General features: G+C 37.6%; 1 protein-coding gene across 1 annotated transcript in view; it reads left to right on the forward strand.

Moving 5' to 3' along the window:
• Nucleotides 1-19,016, forward strand: part of SLC4A4 (solute carrier family 4 member 4) — a 306,906-nt gene that overhangs the window by 105,688 nt on the left and 182,202 nt on the right. The window contains exons 5-6 of the mRNA XM_049630606.1: nucleotides 964-1,124; nucleotides 8,083-8,262. Coding sequence (XP_049486563.1) covers nucleotides 964-1,124; nucleotides 8,083-8,262 — 341 coding nt within the window. The remainder of the gene's footprint in view (nucleotides 1-963; nucleotides 1,125-8,082; nucleotides 8,263-19,016) is intronic.

Raw genomic sequence — 19,016 nt, forward strand, 5'->3', positions numbered from 1 at the left:
TCTTTTTCAATATCTTTCAGAAGGTTTGAATTGAGAGAAAGAAGCATTTTTCTTTGGGTCATAATGAATACCAAACTGGCGATGCTTTCATGTTCTCCTTTACCAGTGTAGAAAAAGTCTGTATGTGTAATATGTGGAATATACAGACGGTCAAATGTGTTTTGCTTTCATTTCCATTAAACTTTTAAAAAGTTGCTTGTATATTGCTAAGTTATCAAAATATCTAGGAGTCTTAGAAAGACAGTGCGTTGTTTGTTCCATTGCTAAGGTTTATAGGAGATCTATTATTATCAGAATAGATGTGTTCACTGAACTTGTGTATTTTTAAACATGTGGAGCCAGACTTGAAGAGAAAAGCTTCCATTAGAATCTCAATGAGAAGGGAACATGTGTCAGCAGAGAAATACAAAGTAAGACATAGCAACACATGCTGGCCCTCTTTAAGTATTAAAGGGGAATTTTATATTCATCTGACCACTTCATACACCATATTTTTCAAATAATTAAGATAAATACTGGTTCATAATTGATATTTCACCTTATAGAAACTTGCCTTGTGAAGTCACAACAGAATTCTCACAACGGTGGTTATTTTTACATAGTGTAGGCTTTCATGGAGAATTTTGAAATGCACATTTTTCCTATGTTATTTTACAAATCTAGTAAAATAATCATTCTTAAGGATTTCATGGTTATGTATAGACAGGTGGGAAACCAAGGATGCTCTTAGATCCCTTTGGTTTATTTTCGTTCCCTCTAACGCCATGTGAAGGAGCAGTCTAATGACTCTGTTTGGTGTATTCATAAAGGTAATGCAATTAACGATATAATAAGCTTTTAAGACTCCATCAAAGGAGACATTTTGGAAGTGCTGGTGGGGGTGGAGATGGAGGGGTTGATGTAGCTATTTCCAGAGAAGGTTGGAATACTTTTAATTGCTGCTCACTAATCTCATGTTCCTAGGTGGATTAAATTTGAAGAAAAAGTGGAACAGGGTGGGGAAAGATGGAGCAAGCCCCATGTGGCCACATTGTCCCTTCACAGCTTATTTGAGCTGAGGACATGTATGGAGAAAGGATCCATCATGCTTGACAGGGAGGCTTCTTCTCTCCCCCAGTTGGTGGGTAAGTATGTTGTTTAAAGTTTTTATCATCTTTTTAGCTCTACCAACCTGCCCATGGGTGTCCATTAATGCAGATGAATTCTATAACATTTATTTTCTCTCTTTTTTTATACTATAAAACTAGTAAGGTTTGTTGCAGGTTTGGAAAATATAGGCAGATATTGAGAAGAAAATAAAAAATCATCCATCGTGCCTCCATAGCCATCGTTAGCATTTTGGCATGTTTCTATCCAGTTTTTAGTTCTCAGTCTTCTCTTTTATGCTTTTAATTTTTCACATTATTTTTATTGGGATCAAAATGTGTATGTACAGATCTTTATTCACTTCCCTCGCTTATTAGTGGAAGGCTAATATTTAGAATGGAGGCTCCCTGCTCCTATCCTTGGTTATATTGGACTGGAAGTATGGAGACTAGATTTCTAGAACTCTGACCTTAGACATTGCACTGAGCTTCTCTGGGCCTTGGTTTCATCATCCGTAAAATAGGGTTTATGTCCTATGTCAGAAGGAAAATAGTCTAGTTGCTGGGTTGGGACTAATTTTGTAGGTGGAAGTCAAGATCCTTTAACTATATGTAAGAAAGGTTATGGGGGGCAAGCAGCCAGCAGCCGCATGTACTAGCCACATGGGATAGTGACAGGTCCTGTCACATTGGTGCTGAGTATCATTTATACACCCACCAGCAAGTCACTGAACCTCCTGGTGCATTGGTATCTTTTGCAATTAGTGCTGTGTGGTGAATGTTAACTCATCACGTTGAACGCCTTGAGCACACATCACTACATTCCAAACAGTAGTAATTGTTTTCATTTTCTAACAAAAGCCTGGCCTAAACTGCCTTATTACCCTACAGGTCTAGGTGTACTGAAGATCATGTTTTTCTCAAAATGAGATACAGGTGCTCTGTTTGTCATTCCCAGGAAAATTCAATAACTAGATGTTCTCTGGACCTATATGGATGACTACACTTTTCCAAGTGGGCTGCAGGGTGCCTCATTTGGGATTATGGGGAAGACAGCATGGATTGTGGCCCCACAGAAAGTGACCAGTATAAAATTCTTGTATATCAGACTCACCACAAAATTTCTTTGAATATCTATAGCCAAAAGGCTTGTCTATGGCATCTCTGATGTTGTTGTTTTTTAGCAAGATAGTAGGAAAGCTATAGCATTTGTATTGGAAGAAAAGGTTAGTTGTCAAATGAGGCATATATCTTACTGATGTATATATATCTGATTCTTCTTCAGAGAGCTTGTTAGCTCCATTTGCAAAGAAGTCTCACACTTTTCATGAACCTGAGACACTTAAGGTACACGTGGAGAAGGGGGAAGTATAAATATGTCTTCATATGGGGTGGCCAGAATTAATTAGTTCCTGCATTTATTCAGCAGTGGTGCATGAACTTCTACAGTGTGCCAGACACTATTCTAGGCCCTGGAATTACGTTTGCAAATCTCTCACTTTGTACATGAGATAAGTTACAAATCCACATCCACAGAGGTTAGAAAATAATGTAGGAAATAATGCTGTATGTGGAATTTTTCACATATGACCAGGCAAGTGAGGCTGAAAATGGTTATCTGGAGAGATCTTGGATTTTTGTACCCAGGGAACAAGAGCCTGTCTACAAAGACAGAAGCAAACAGAAGGGATGGTTTTCTGGGTGATTTGTTTTGCTGCAAGGGAGATTGTTACTCAAAAAAATATCATGGTTAGCAAAAATCCGTCCAGTTTTTGAGTGAGAACTGCAATTTCTGTGTTTTCAGACTTTAAGAACTAATCTGGAGCAAAGATGTCTGAAATTAGACAAGTTGAAAAAATAAGTCAGAATGCATAAATGCTGGATAAAATGGGAATTAAACTTGTGGCTAAGCAATATATACAGTCTCGGAGGAGAATGTGTGTTATGGTTTAAGGGTCACTAGAAAGTTTCCAGTAAGTAAGAAAGTAAGTCCTACAGTAGAACTTGGGCTTTTCTATAAAACTGTCTTCAGTGTCTTTAGTACTAGAAGGAACCATCCTAAGGAGCTTCTGATCTTTGGCAACTGACTGATCTTTTCCATGCAGTTGGAGACAGAATCCCATATTATATTGGAGCCTTGTTTAGCTACTGGCCAAAGAAAGAGGTTCTGGTATTCACTAAACTTAAGGAAGATTCATTAAGCATTTTATGTTCTCACTTTAGTTTTCCATGACTTTTTATTATCTGTTGTGGACTTTTTCTCTAACCACCATCTCTTTACTTTTAAAAATTGTCATTAAATTGTAAAATTAGGCACCACCATGTCACTTTGAAGTACCATCACTCATTCTGGAGCTGATAATACAGAAAAGCAATCCAGAGGCAAATAACATACATTACCAGCAAAAGAAAGGAGGGAGGGAGGAAGGGAAGGAAGGAAGGGAGAAAGGGAAGGAGGGAGGGAGAAGGGGGGGAAGAAAAGGATCAAATTTGCAGGGGTGGAGGAAGAGTGTGTTTGAAAGAGTGTCCCTGGCTGAAAAAAAAATATTTAAAAATCCTCAAAGAATCAAAACATTACAGAGGGTTAAACAGCATGAAGAAAAAAGCGCCCTAATTTCGCTTTAAATGACAGAAGATGGCACAGTAACTTGAAGAATTATTGCCATTATTTGGTTATTAAAACATCCTTTTCTAGCAGAAGGTGAAGCCGCTGTTTTGTTCTGCGTTGTGCTGATAATTCAGAGTTGTGAATTATGTACAGTTCAGTCTCTAAGATGCATCTCCCCTCCTCCCCTTATCTCCACAAAGGAGAAGTGAAAGAAATAATAGTGGGTGTGATTATATCAAACAAACAATAGCATGATTTTTATCTTTCTTTGCAGTCCACCTGCTCCTTCTTCTCAGTGGCCTGCTTCTGAGAGGCATCCTCCCTCTGCAGGTGCAAAGCTATCACCATGTGACTGTTTAAGCAGGTGTCACTTCTCATACTTACACACAGCATTCAGCCTAGTTCTGATTCTCCTCAGGACCTCTCCTTGTTTTCTTCATGGAGAACCCCTTTGAATGCTAAGAAAAATACTTGCCTTTAAAATAATTAAAGGATAAAACATTACATGGATTATTTTGATAGCTTGATTATTACTATCATCATTATAGTCCTACAATGAAAGAGTGTCATTCACACATGAAGGCAACTGCATGAGGATTTTCCTACCCTCCTAAGTTAAAAAAAATTATAAGCCATTTCAGGTATTGTATTATGATGGGAAATGGATTAGGAAAATGTAGCTCTATCTATTTTTGGAGTTCTCATTTTTATATTTAAAGGCATTGCTGGGCTGTACGTGTTGGCAGATGTGTTAGTCATGTCGTTCCTTGCTTTTAACACCTTTTAGATTTTCAAAATGGCAATGTATTTTTTATCACAAAAGTAATACATGTTCATTGTGAAATAATCCAGAAAAATAGAACACACAAAAATCAAAATACCACCATTCACAGCAGTTTTTGTACATCTCCGTTTATGCCTATGAAATTTATTTTACTAATAGGATCATACTGTAACACTTTAATCTGCCCTTTTTAACTTAAAAACACGAATTTCTTTCCATGTGATTAAATATATATGTGAACATGATTTTGATGTCTGCAAAATATTTAATCATCTATTATTGGGCATTTAAGTTGCCTTCAAATTTTTATTGTAATGAATAAGCGAACATTTTGTTATAGTTGCGTGAAATTGTTTATTTTTTAGTACAGATTTCTAATGGTGAAATATTCAGAGTTTGAATGTATGGAAGGGTTTTGTTTACATATTTGCTGAGTGGCCTTCAAGAAAGGTTGTACTAGTTATTACCATCACCCTCAGGATGTGGAATATTCCCTGTGGCACCCACTTTTCACATTCATATATACATTTGGCCACTTTGGTAGATGAGTAAAATCTCATAATTGGTTATATTTATAAATTACCTTTGTTAGTCTTGAAGTTTAATGTTTCTTGGACCTTGTATTTCATTTGAAAATGTTTATCAGGGTGCCTGGGTGGCTCAGTCAGTTAAGCATCTGACTCTTAGACTTCAGCTCAGGTCATGATCTCGCCATTGGTGGGTTTGAGCCCCACGTTGGGATCTGCGCTGACAGTGCGGAGCCTGCTTGGGATTTTCTCTCTCTCTCTTTCTCTGCCCCATTCTGCTCATTCTCTCATTCTCTCTGTCTGCTCATTCTCTCTGCTCATTCTCTCTGTCTCTCTCTCAAAATAAATAAATAAAACTAAAAAAAATGTTTATCACTTTTGGCCATTTTTTTTTGTTGTTGTTGTTGCACGAACACCACCATTCTCTTGGTTTGCAGAAGCCCGTGCATATATCAGGTTTTTGTTTGTTTGTTTGTTTGTTTGTTGACTGTTGTCTTGGGTCTAGGGCTTTTTTATTTTTATTTTTTTAATTTTTTTAACGTTTTTATTTATTTTTGAGACAGAGAGAGACACAGCATGAATGGGGGAGGGTCAGAGAGAGAGGGAGACACAGAATCTGAAACAGGCTCCAGGCTCTGAGCTGTCAGCACAGAGCCCGACGTGGGGCTCAAACTCACAGACCGCGAGATCATGACCTGAGCCGAAGTCAGACACGTAACCGACTGAGCCACCCAGGCGCTCCTAGGGCTTATTTTTTAAAATGGAGAAAACCACTGTGTGATATGGGGAACGATGTAAAGTGTGAGTCCAGAGAACCTGGTTTCACTTGGGCAGCTGCACCTCTAGTTGGGCTTCTCCTGAGAGCGAGTCACCTCTTTTGCCCCCTCTTTTCCCAAATCTGTGTGACAAGAGGCTGAACTTGGTGTTTCCTGAGTTCTCTTTCAGCTCTGCCATCATCTGTGGTTGGCACGTTCCCTCCCAATTGGTAGTGGTTGTGGGATTTTGAACACTGAAGGCTTAATTTCAGGGTAGCTGTTAAATGTTACTGCCCCCACTTTCCTTGAAAGGTTTTGTAGTTTGTACTTAAAAAGATCCCTGTAATGTGGGCTGTTTTATGGAAACGTAATGAAGGACATAAGCCACACAGATGTCTTAACCTGTTCTAACTGGTGATTTCCAGGCATTAGTAACAGAGGGCTGGCTGTGCATATGTATGGATAGGTTTGAGATTACAAGGGAAGGCAGGCACAGAGGGAGGCCCTGCCAGGAAGGGTAGATAAGAAACACTTTAATCCACAACCCTGGAATTAGAGTAGGAGCTTGATAACATGTGCCACAAATACGCTGGGGCCGTTTGCTTATTTTTATGGTTCTTCTGTCAAATGGACCTTCTGCAGTGAACAAGACTTAAAGGGAAAGTAGAGGAGTAGCACCTAATTACTTTACTATGGAACAGAAGGTTAACTGTATAATTATAGGATCAGTTCTGAGAGTTTCACTGAGAAGGGTTTGTACAGTTAAAAACACTCAGAGCTAAAGGCCACTCTCAAACCAAAACATTCCTATGGGAGAAACTCTTCCTGCCTTGCCCAAGCTCCCCACCAAGTGGCCCAGTGTTATGTGACATTTATGGCATTTGTATAAGACATGTAATGGAAAATTCAGGAGTCAGCCTCTGCTTGGTTTCTAAGTTGATTATATACTGTGTAAGTTGTCAGTTTCTAGCTATAGGTTGTGAGGTCGTTCTGTGAGTGCTTGCTATTAAGATGGTCCTCTGAGTGGTGCAGTTATGCCCAGGCAGAGCCCCTGGAACATCTGTGACTTCTCTTAACAAAGAGATAGCAGTGCTTAGGAGGTGTTACCCTTCCCGTTCCCATCAATTTTTGGTCAGTCTTTTGCAAGAGAAGAGCTTTTCTTCTCTTCTTCACTTTTCTATACTGAGAACTTTGCCCAAGCGGAAAATGTTGAAGTGTGCTAGATGCACTCATATACCTGAAAAGGTAAAAGGTAGGCATGGGATCCATAGTTCTTTCTGGTTCTAGAGAGGGGACAAAAGCAGTACGTGCATACAGTGAGTGAGATAATGTCCTACCACTGCATATCTTGTGATGTTTTGTCCCGTGCACTGTTCTGGACAGAGGAAATGTTGGCCTGTGGTGACCAGGCTGCATTTCTGCCATGCTGCTAACATGCTGACTTGTGAGAAAGAGGATTTCTTCCTTTAGAGTAAATCTTGTCCATTAGCAGAGCTCCCCATGGAGCAGTTTCTATGAAACACAGTTATCTTTTCCAATTAAAGCCATTCTAAAACAAGAACTAATAGAAATTATAACTTTTTTGTAGTAAGGTGAAAATTTCATGGAAAATTCTGGGCAGGTTAAATTTTAAAATGATTAGTGGAATATATTGGAAATCCTTTTGTTGGATCCAAAAGAAGAATAAGCCTCCCTTCTTAGAAAAGACGAAGGCAGTTTTGTAGTTTAGTCTTTCTTTCATTGGATTAATTAGTGTTCGCATAACCTGATATGGGGAAGAGTATTGTCTTCCTTTACTTCGTCCTACTTTAAGGAAAATATATCATTACAGAAGGATTTGGGAAAACAGATCTAAAATTCAATAATGTCACTACATTAAATTTTGCATATTCGCAAGTTTTTTTAAATATCACTTTTATTTCTGGCATACTTGCTATGATAGAGAACATGAATTTTCTAATCTTACTCTTTTTTACCTAATTGAAAAAATGTAAATTACTGACTTAGTGTGTTACTCATAGAAGAATGTGATTAATGTGAATTCACTATTAACTGGGATTGAAAAAAGACAAGACGATTCTTTCTCTCCAAACATATAATTCATAGTGGAATATTTATAACTCTCTCATTAATGCTAGAATCTGTGTGTCCTGTATCTTTACCCTTCATATAAAGTGGGAAGTTGGAAATTTGGAAAGTAGTATATTGATATAAAATTTGAGGATGACATCCATAAAGGTGGAGTAAAAAGTAACTTTGTGGTCTTGTGACTGAGTTTTGCTTTTTGTTTTTGTTTTGCCTTTTTTTTTCTTTTTTGTATCAGAGATGATTGTTGACCATCAGATTGAGACAGGCCTATTGAAACCTGACCTTAAGGATAAGGTGACCTATACTTTGCTCCGGAAGCACCGGCATCAAACCAAGAAATCCAACCTTCGATCCCTGGCTGACATTGGGAAGACAGTCTCCAGTGCAAGTAGGATGTTTACCAACCCTGATAATGGTAATGCAGGGCCAATCATTTGCCTCACTCTTTTACCTCATTCCATCTCTTACCTTTACTTCATCTCGTGTCCTCTGTTGTTTTTACTCTTCACCATATTTCTTCTTTCCTCAAGTTCATATGCCACTGCCATTTCCTAATGACACTTTTATCCAGTTGGGCAGGTTTGCAGTCCTGTTGGAAAGATTTCAGCAGTTACTAAGGCTGAAAATGCCAAGATGCCTTGCTTGCTTCATATATATCTATTCTGATTGACGGAGATGGTTTGGTAATAACGCTATGATGAAACAACTGAATATTTCAGATGAGTCATCAAACTTGTGGATTTTTGAGTATATCAAGGAATATGCTTTAGACTTGGGGGTTTGTCAGAATTAGGATGATAGACTAAGATATGATAAATGCTCTGAATTCTAATATCATACAGTGTTTGCTTGGTATGTAAGATGGCGTCCAGTCTATAAATGATCATTTATCCAAGGCTTAATATTTATTACTTAATGAAGTCAATTATTCAAGGTAGGATATTAACCCCATTATATAGTAATAGGAAAGGCACTGTGTCTTGTTTATACTCTTGCATTTGGCAGACTTTTCTGTAAAATATCTTTTGTATTATTGTCTTTGTTTCAAATACATTTCATGGTTGGGTATAATCTGAGGAGGGAGAAGCTAATTTCAATGAAGTCTGAGAATGAAAGCATGGTGAAAGTGTTGCTAAGCATTGGGCTGGTAAAACCAGCTCTCTGTCATCCCACCCCTGGTCTTTTTTGGTACCAAGAGAAATGAGTAGATAAGGGAGCTTCTAATTCATTGCCCTCATCTGTACTTACAGAATAGTGTAAGATATTTTGCCCTGGAAAAGGTGGACTAAATGAATTGTATAAACTGAATTCTAACTTAGCCACTCCATTTCTGGAAACTGAGTTTTCTGACTTAGTGTTAAAATTAAGGGTTGGCTGGAAGAGAGCTCACTATTAGCAAACTTTCTCTGGTGTATTTTTGAGCCATTCCATTATTGTAGTTTCTTAATGAGTGTCTAGTCATTAAATAGAACCAAATGAAAAGGTCAGTTTTATTGAGTGACTTACGCATTAACTGTTACCATAAATTTTTTAAAAAGCAAAACAAATTATAAATAAGTAATTCAAAATAAAACTCTTTATAAAAAACATTGACAAGAAGAAGAATCTAATCTAAAATATTCCCACTACAGTTTGATGGTTCTATCATTATCTGGAATATTGGTGCTGACTGGAAATATTTTATTTTTTATGTATGTCTTTGTTTTCTTTTTTTTCTTTTTAATTGCATTTTGAAGAGTTTAATGGCTGGAAATGTTATAGGATGACCAGTTGGTTACAACTGATGTCACAAATACTTTGTTTTAAAAACAACCCCTGTATTCTTTTTTTTTTTTTAGTTTAGTTTTTATTTTGAGAGAGAAAGAGAGAGAGAGAGAGCAAGCAAGAGAGAGCGAGCAGGTGGGGGAGGGGCAGAGAGAGGGAGACAGAATCCCAAGCAGGCTCCACACTGTCAGCACAGAGCCTGATGTGGGCCTCAAACTCACAAACCGTGAGATCATGTTATAAGCCGAAGTCAGGAGTCAGACGTTTAACTGACGGAGCCACCCAGGAGCCCCAACGCCTATTTTTAAAATTATGGCAACTAAAGTAAAAGTCTGTCTTTAATCTTATTTCTTATTCTTTTCTTCATATGAAATGAAATTCCATGATTTGGAGATCAATTTTTTTTTTTTATCCCGAAGCTGGTACTTACTGTAGAGAAGCAAGAAAGTGCATTGTTTTCAAATATCGCTGTATTTGCAAAGAGAAGCGGAATGCATATAGCAGAGGGAGCGTGGCTTACACCAGTCTGGGTTGAGCTTCATTTTCATGAAGTGCAATTAGAGTAGAAATTAAGAACAGATGGATCTTGGAGGCCAGTGTTTTCTGCTTCAGGAGAAAATATTTGGATGTGGAATACAGCTAATGAATTGATACCATCCATCATTCAGTTCTTTTATCCTATCAGTAGATCTTTATACTTCAGAGCTAAGTTGAAATTGCCTTTGTCATTCACCTTTCACTTGTGAAATGTTACATGTGCCGGGCAGAAAGCAAATAGGGAGAGCAGTCAGCTCTTCCTTCCCAGCTCTTTAGCTGATCAGTTTACACCCTGAAGCATGGAATAAGATTAGGCCTTTTTAAACATGTTTTTATTGGCCTTTGTGTTACCTAACTCCTTTTAAATATCCAGAGGCAAGATTTGACTTAGATAGATTCTACAGTAATGACTTTCATGTACCTCTAAAATACGTTATTATAAATTATCAGATGGCAAATTTTTGGTTTTCTTTTTTTTCAAGTTTATTTATTTTCAGAGGGAGGGAGGGACGGGGAGAGAGAGATAGAGAGAGAAAGAGAAAGAGCACAAGCAGGGGAGGAGCAGAGAGAGAGAGAGACAGACAGAGACAGAGAATCCCAGGCAGGCCCTGTGCTGGTCAGCTCAGAGCCTGAGGCGGGGCTCGAACTCAGTCACTGTGGGATCATGACCTGAGCTGAAATCAATAGTTGGACCCTTAACTGACTGAGCCACCCAGGTACCCAATAAATTTTCGGTTTTCTAGAGGCACTTATTCTTGCAAGTTTACACAATTACCTTTATATGTTCGGGTTTAATTACTTAACATCTTTAACTATGAAATATCTCAGAATACATTTCTAAAACAAAGAATTATAAAGTTGTTGCTACTATTTTAATAAATGAGAATCTTGTATCTAGTGTTGGACCTAGTTCTAACACTGAAAAACCTAGATAAACTTCAGTCACTTTACTGTTATAGGCTAGAAAATAGACATTGCTTTCTTTAGTTATGATGGCAATAGAGTAGTTAATAGCTGCAATGTATACTTTAGAATTGGGATTTTTTTTTTAATTTTTTTATTTTCCAGTGGTGTGATGGAGCTGCTTCTATCTATTCATAAGAGCCAGTCAGGAATTTTGCAAGCCAGTTGTTAAGCACAGATAGTATTAAATATCAAATTATGTATGTATACAATTAAATAATGATATTAAAAACAAAGGTAATAAATATTCATTCAGATTCACTATTTCCTATTTATTTTATTGCATGCTACTAGAGTTTATACACTTCAGGTTATTACCATCTATTGTGTATATATAAACACACATAAAATGGTGTGCTGTCATTTCTTCCCAACTCTTTGTTCATAGGCTTCGTTTTGGTCACTTGCAATAAGTCATTGTGGTAGTATTTACACCAAAGAATTCAGAAAATTCAAATCAGGGCTTGATTTATGTTTTGTCACTTGTCTATAGACTTTAAAAAGTGATGGAGAAAATGCTAATAATGCTGATTAAATGTGTCTAGTGTCTGTAGCCATTGCCTAGTAAGCTTGAGCTCTTAACAAATGACCATAGACTGGGTGGCTTGAACAACAAGCATTTATTTCTCACAGTTCTGGAGGCTGGGAAGTCCAAGATCAAGGTGCCATAAATTGGGTTTTCGGTGAAGGCCCTCTTCATTGCTTGTAGATGGTTGTCTTTTCATTGTATCTTCACATGGCAGAGAGAGATCCATCATCTTTCTCCTGTCTCTTTTCATAAGGGTACTAATCCCATTCAGGAACGCTCTGCCCTCATAACCTAATTTTCTCCCAAGGGCCCCACCTCCTACTATCACATTGGGTAGGAGGGTTAGGATTTCAACATATGAATATTGTGACGATACAAATATTCAGTTCATAACAGCTTTTAAAATGTGAGGGGCATAAGGAATCAAGTATATGTTCTGCTGGCACTCAAAAACTATTATCCAGTTTAGCACTTTGTCTTCATTGTTTCACTTTTATCCTACCTGTTAACGTATGTGATAATGGATATTCAACAAGGATGTTGCAACTATGTTTGGTCAGAATCAACTGACTATATGCAATTCACAACAGAGTATCCTATATTTTATTATTACTTGTATGTGTGCTGCCTGTCCTTTATATCAGTAAAATTTATTACACACACACGCACACACACACACACACACACACACACACACGCATGCACTTTCCCCTGGAGAGCTGGTTTTTGCAAACATTTAGCATCATACTCACTTAACAGCCTACCACTGTCTCTCTATAGCTAAAGATTAGCTCGTTGTTTAGGGTCCCAATGTAGCTGGGTTCAAGGTGATTTAATGTTTTTTAAAAGAAATGAAAAACATTTGTATTTGTAATAAATCAGGAAAGAATCAGGCTAGCTTCCAAGATGTTAATTGCGAAATTACCACTTGTCTGAGACATCTGTGAATTCTGATGGACACATCTGCCAGGTACTAAATTTTAGGCAAGTGCTATAATTTCCCAATATATTAATTGAAGTATTTTTATGGAGTTAGCATTAGGTTTTCATTTCTTCTGGTGTTAGATTTTCTTTTGCCCCCTCTTGCTTACTATCATTTTACCTTGAACCATATGAAATTGCCATTTTGTGGGTAAAGTTGACTGTCAGCACTTTCGTATAGTTCTACTTAATAATTTGGTTTGGGATACTTAGATAATCTGTATTATTATAGTATATACTATGAAAGAACATTTAAGCCTAGGAACATTCCTTGGCAGTATTTAAAAATCTAATAAGTGTTTGCTTTTTATTAGAAAGTGAAAGTAAAGTTTGTACTTAATTGGTATGTATGCAAATTCTTTAGTAAGATGTTTATGACAAGGTTACCTGATACCTGTTGTAAAGAATCATGGTTTGTTAGGATGGTCTGATTTTTAAAAACTATTAATTTTAAAATATTTTTTATTTAAATATATTTTAAATATTCCATTTAAATGGATCCTTATGTATTGTCTAAGGTTATAAAAGATGAATGAGACCTGATTTAAGGACAAAAACCAACTGGGAACCTTAATTTGAATAGTCAGCTTTCACTAACTACCTTTGTGGAAATTGGGGCAATGCCATCATCAGTTTGTCCCTGTTTTTTTTCCCTTGGCTTCTTCAATTTTTTTTTTTTTTTTTTTTTACCCCTCGACTGTCATAGAAATCTGTTCTTTACCCTCCACTGTCTGGGCGTACACATGCCCTTTACTAAAGTGACTTTGGTTATCCAGTTACACCTAAACTATGAATTTCATTTTTTCCTAATTCAATTTCATGACCCCATTTTTCTTTAGTTTTTTTTTTTTTCAGTAAAAAGTTAGAAAGGTAATTTAGTAGTTTCCATGTTTGTAAAACAGTATAGATAATGAAAATTAAATGAGATAATATATGTAAAATGTTTAAAATGGTGACTGGCAGGCACATGGTAATCAAAAAGATCACTCTACCAAAAGCACAATTAAGGAAGAAAAATCTCATACTGAGTAAGAGTGGTTTCTGGAATGATATTTGCTCTGTAGCTTATTATTTGGGAAGAGACTCATGGAAATAGTGCTGATTTATTTTCTCTGCCCTTTGGTATTGGTAGCTAATACCAAATGGAGTATGAGAGAGGAGGAAGCCCTTTCTCATCATATAGTTCCTTAGGAAGAGTCTTTCTCCCTCATTCATTTTACTCTTTCTAACAGAGAAACCCTAAACCGCACTGAGAATCTAAGACTTAATAAAGCTGCTCCAGCAGGTAGGTGATGAGTTGGAAAAGTGGCTGCTCCAGAGCCAGCTCTAGGGACCCAGGGCTTGCTCCTGATTGAGCCTCTGGGTTTTATCATCAGTTTGCAACCTACCTTTTTTTTCCTGTCAAACGTGAGAACTGTGATCTACTCGCTCCCACTACTTGTTACCATCACTTCTTTTCTCCCTGGATTCCTCTTTTCATTGTTCCTTTCCAGGCTAGATGCTGCTTCCTCACTAGCTCTCACACTGCTTCTTCTGACCTAAGTACATATCACCATTAGCTATTTTCAAAAGTGTTTGCTAGGGCTGTTACCTACAGTAACATAGACCTTGGTTAGCAACACAGAACAAACCATGGAAAGAAGTCAGTTTTTTTGTTGATGGTAACTCTAGGTCCCATTGAAATGTAAACGGGATTAGCTAGACTCTCCTTGCTTTGGATCTGATTTGAGATTAGGCATTTTCAAGCTATTTGGTTTGGATGTCAGATCAAGCTGCCTAGATACTGGCACGATGTAGATCTGGCTGGGACCACCGCCAGGTTTGGCAGCTTTCTCAGTCCCTTTAGAAATTCTTAGCTTTTTTGTCTGAGTTTTGGATTGCAGTTTATCCCAATTGTTTCTGGCTGGGTTGTTCCACTGGGGAGCTCCCCTCTCCCTGTATCCTTGAATTCAGACCTGGTCCCTGACTCAGTGGGTAAGGGCCAGCATTTTCCTAACTTCCCACAGAGATGCTGTTCCTCTGAAGCAGGCCATCTTGTTTTCCCAGTTCTGAGATGGGTCAATCAACAATTTGTTTCTCAGGCTCACATTGCTTTAACATGAGTGTCATCTTCCCAGGTGCTTTTCTGCATACAATCAGCTCTCTCCAAAATCCAACAGCACATATCCATCTGTTTTGTTCAGGACTCTAATTCTGCGTTCATTTGCACAGCACAGATGAATGTCCTGGCCAGAACCCAGTGAATGATCACGCTCTTCTCAGCCTTCGATTAAATGAACGAATCCATGGAAAGTTTCTAGAAAAGTGCCTTAATATTCCGTAATAACAGTAACTTAATAACACTAATTTCTAATTCATCTATCAGACACCATTCTTATTTCCTTTCTCTTCCCTAGGCAGGTGTCTGATCTTCCAGATTTGTAATGCTCAGATCTTTAAATAAACAACACATTTTCTCCCAACTCTTCTCCTCCCAGTATTTGGTAGTCTGTTCTGCTCTTTATGGCAATGAGGGTCAGACTTAAGAGATAGAACACAAATGAGTTTTTTTGGTTTTAGATTTGAAGGCCCACTTTATAATCTTCTTCTTGGAGACATGGTACCATCTTTTCTAAAGGCTTCATTCTAGTCCTGGACTCACACTTAGTGGCAGTGTGATTTTGAGCAATTCACATAATATCCCTGAGCCTCATTTTTTTTTTATATCTGTAAATAAAGGTAGTAATGTTTTATTCTATTTATACAACCAGGAGTAGATGAGATATTTTTGGGAGACATATTTTAAGAAGCATAATGTGAGATATTACTGTAAGGAACAGCTATTCAGAAATATTTAAAGGGGCAAATTTAATGCCTTTCACATTTAAAATCAAGGACAGAGACTCAATTCACCACCATTATTTTGTATTCTGTTATTTTTTGTGCGTCTCAATTTTGTGTTTCTACCACTACATAAATGAAAAATTCTTGGAGTTTTATTTTTAAAACAGTGCTAATTTCATTATCAACTTTAGAGATGCCAAATAATACATAATGAAGTGTCACTTGTGGGCTTTATATTTTCAGTTAGGAAATAAAGATTGATCAATATGTCTGAGCAATGATAATAATATATGTATGAATAATAAATAATATATGTATAGCAGGATGTTACCATGAAATAAACAAATTTTATATTTTATTAATTGCCAGTCTATGTTACACAGCCTGGGTCTCTGATGGAGTAAAGAAATGGAATGATTCTCTTTGTCATATCCTACCCCATATGGGAGAGTGATGTACTTAAAGGGCCCTTAAGCTGTTTGCTGCTGCCACCCCTGGGTAATTATCTTCCCAGAGATCCTTGATAGGGACACCTTTGTGAAGTCTTGTTTTCCCCAGCCCCATCTTGCTATAAGAGCAGTTAGGAGAGTAGGTGGGCCTACTACTCTCTGGGACTACGTTCTGGGACTACGTTCTGGTCTCTACAAAAGACAAAGAGAAAAGGAGAGGAAAGGACAGGAAAATGTGAAAAAGGAGGGAAGGCAAAGAGGAGATGTGAACACAATGGACTCTTTATCTTATCTTCCCAAAAGGAAAAAAGGGGGAATAAAATGAATGTCTTCCAAGAATGATTAAGCACGCCTCATCTACTCAAGGCTAGTTTCAGTACAAATAACAAAGGGCAAAAAGGAGATCTTTTCACGTTTATCAACCTGATTTCTTAAAAATCACCTTTTGCATTTAAAGTTGAATTAAATTAGGCCACAGTTTCTGTCTTTGGTGTTTTCCAACACCCCTGAGGATGCTGAGCAAAGGAAGCATTCCATCAATGACATTAGTAGCAGTAGCAACAACAATAAATCTCCTATTACTTGAGCATTTATTATACACGGGGCATTGTTCTCCATGATGTTTCTAATGTATATATCATTATCTCCATTTGCATATGAAAAGCCTGAGCTCAGAAATAAAATAATTTTCCCAAGCATAAAAAGATGGACAACCTAGTGTGCTTAATAACAATATGCTAATTAAACTACAAAGGATAACGAGCTTCCTCAACAACAGTTTATTTCCCACACCAGGTCTTTTACTTTGTGTAATCATGTGATGTTGAAGGGATCTGGAAGTCAATTTATATCTAGGCAGGGGTACACTCCAAACATGGCAGTTGGATGTCTTTTTTGGCTTTCCAAAAGGAGATTTCTAGGCAACATGTTTCATGTGTTTACAGGTGAAATGTGGCCAATACTCTTGGGTTAAACTTTCTGGGTAAATAGTTGTGGAATGCATAGTACATGCTCAATGACAATTTTTTAAAAAAGTTCTATTCAGGGGCTCCTGGGTGCCTCAGTTGGTTAAGCATCCAGCTCTTGGTTTCAGCTCGGGTCATGGTCTCTCGGTTCATGGGTTCAAGCCCGGAGTTGGGCTCTGTGCTGACAGTGTGGAGCCTGCTTGCAATTCTCTCTCTCTCTCTGTCTCTGTCTCTCTCTCAAAATAAATAAATACTAAAAAGAAAGTTTTTATTCAAATCCCAGTTAACATAAGGTGTACCATTAGTTTCAGGATGCCTACTTGAACAAACAACACTGCGATCCTAAAAGAGTCCTAAAAGTTTAACATGAGTGAAATTTATGTCCTTCTTAATAGGATTGTTCAAAATACATTTTGCTGGAGAGGTTGTTTTGGGTTTATTTGCATGATTCAAGTAGGCACACCCTTCCTTGAACAGATTAGGATTGATGGTTTTGGACAAGCTGATCTCAAGGGTAACATGAATCATTAAAAAACTCCTCACAACACCTTTTTCTGCGGTCTAGATATAGGAAACCACCACTTTGAAATCTTTGGAGCTGTAGATCTTTAGATCTCTCTCATCAAGTCACAATAATACAAACTAATTTCTATCTTGTTTATGCCTGGAGCCAGGCAAAAATGATTTAGAAGAGAATGTGTATGATAATCGCAAAGCTGAGTTGTTTATTTTGCAGCTTAAGTGTAGAAGAGGTACAATGAAAGCATTATCTAGGAAAGGTGTACATAATATGTCATTATCATAGTATAATTATAGAAAGTTCGGCTCCAGCTTTGGGAACAACTTTTCAAAATCGTATCTTTGAAGTAAATTTGTGAAGAGAGAAAAAAAGCAACATGAAAAGGTTACAGAGTTTGTATCTCTTCCTGCACAGAAGTACATAGAGGGTCCAACAAATCAAAATGTTGGAATATGCCAACATAAGTAATGGGTGCTGTGAACCTCCCACTTTTCATGCGAGTAAGCAGCCAGATGGCTCCAATCAGCTTTGCTAAAACACAGGTGCCAAGCCTCTACGGGCAGTTTCATTTTTCATGCCTGTCTTTGGAGCCAGGTTCTTGGCTGGTGTGTGCCAGGCTCCGTTCCGCTGTCCCCTTGATGGTGCTGCTCAGCATCAGTAGAGGCTGTATATGCAGAAAGGAGTTTCCAGCTTTAGCTCCCCACAAATAATACACTAACATCTTGGGAGGGGTCGGGGGGAGAGAAGCTGTTGGGGAAAGTCATGTTATCAGCACCTGAGTTTCAGAGCAGCTGCTGACCTCTTGTATTCACGTTAGGGGCAGGCCATGGTATCAGTGATAAAATTTGGGTAGATTCACACTGCTCAGAAGCTAAAGAATGTGAACGCTTTTTTGAGTTTACTTTACATTCCTGACCTCTGTCAATGCTCACTGACCTGGAATTTCAGTCGATCTTTGCTAAGGCCTAGATAGATGGCTGTAGTGGTCCCATATCTCGCACTTCTTTCAGCTAAATTGGCTGGAATATGGGCCCTTTAAGCAGATCACTTGATTGTCAAAGGAAATAGGTGGTCAAGCCTGGTCAGTCTGATAATATATGTTTCTAATTGCCTCCTTCTTGACAAAAGCAATTTTGGAATAATCTCAACTGATTCATTTTCCTTTCTTCATTTTTCTTAGTGCAATAAAAACTTGCAAAGAAGTTCAGTTATGGGAAACAATTAAAAATTCAGATTGCAAAGAGGAGACATCAGATTTGCCTCAAACAGGTGCTGGCACAGATGGCCTGCTCACAAGTCCTGGCTTTATTTACAGCTTTTAAACACAGACAGATAAATTGACAAAAATGTTTCTAGATTTTATAATGTCCTGGATGCCCAAATTTGGCCATAAACTTGCATTAATTTGTAAATGATTCCATTGAAAACTTGACCTCCCAAGTCACCAGTAGCCTTAAAAAGACCATTTGTCTGCCCTGTAATTTGCACACTTGTGTGAATAGATTATCTGATCTTTGTTTTTGATTGGATATGTTTTATTGCCTTGATTATTTAATGACTCTCTGATATTAAAAGTCTCTCAAGTCAAATTGTATGTAGTCTGATGGTTAGGTATTTCCTGCCTCATTGTTCCTTGAA

Source organism: Panthera uncia, chromosome B1 (assembly GCF_023721935.1).
Source record: "Panthera uncia isolate 11264 chromosome B1, Puncia_PCG_1.0, whole genome shotgun sequence".
Taxonomy (NCBI): domain Eukaryota; kingdom Metazoa; phylum Chordata; class Mammalia; order Carnivora; family Felidae; genus Panthera; species Panthera uncia.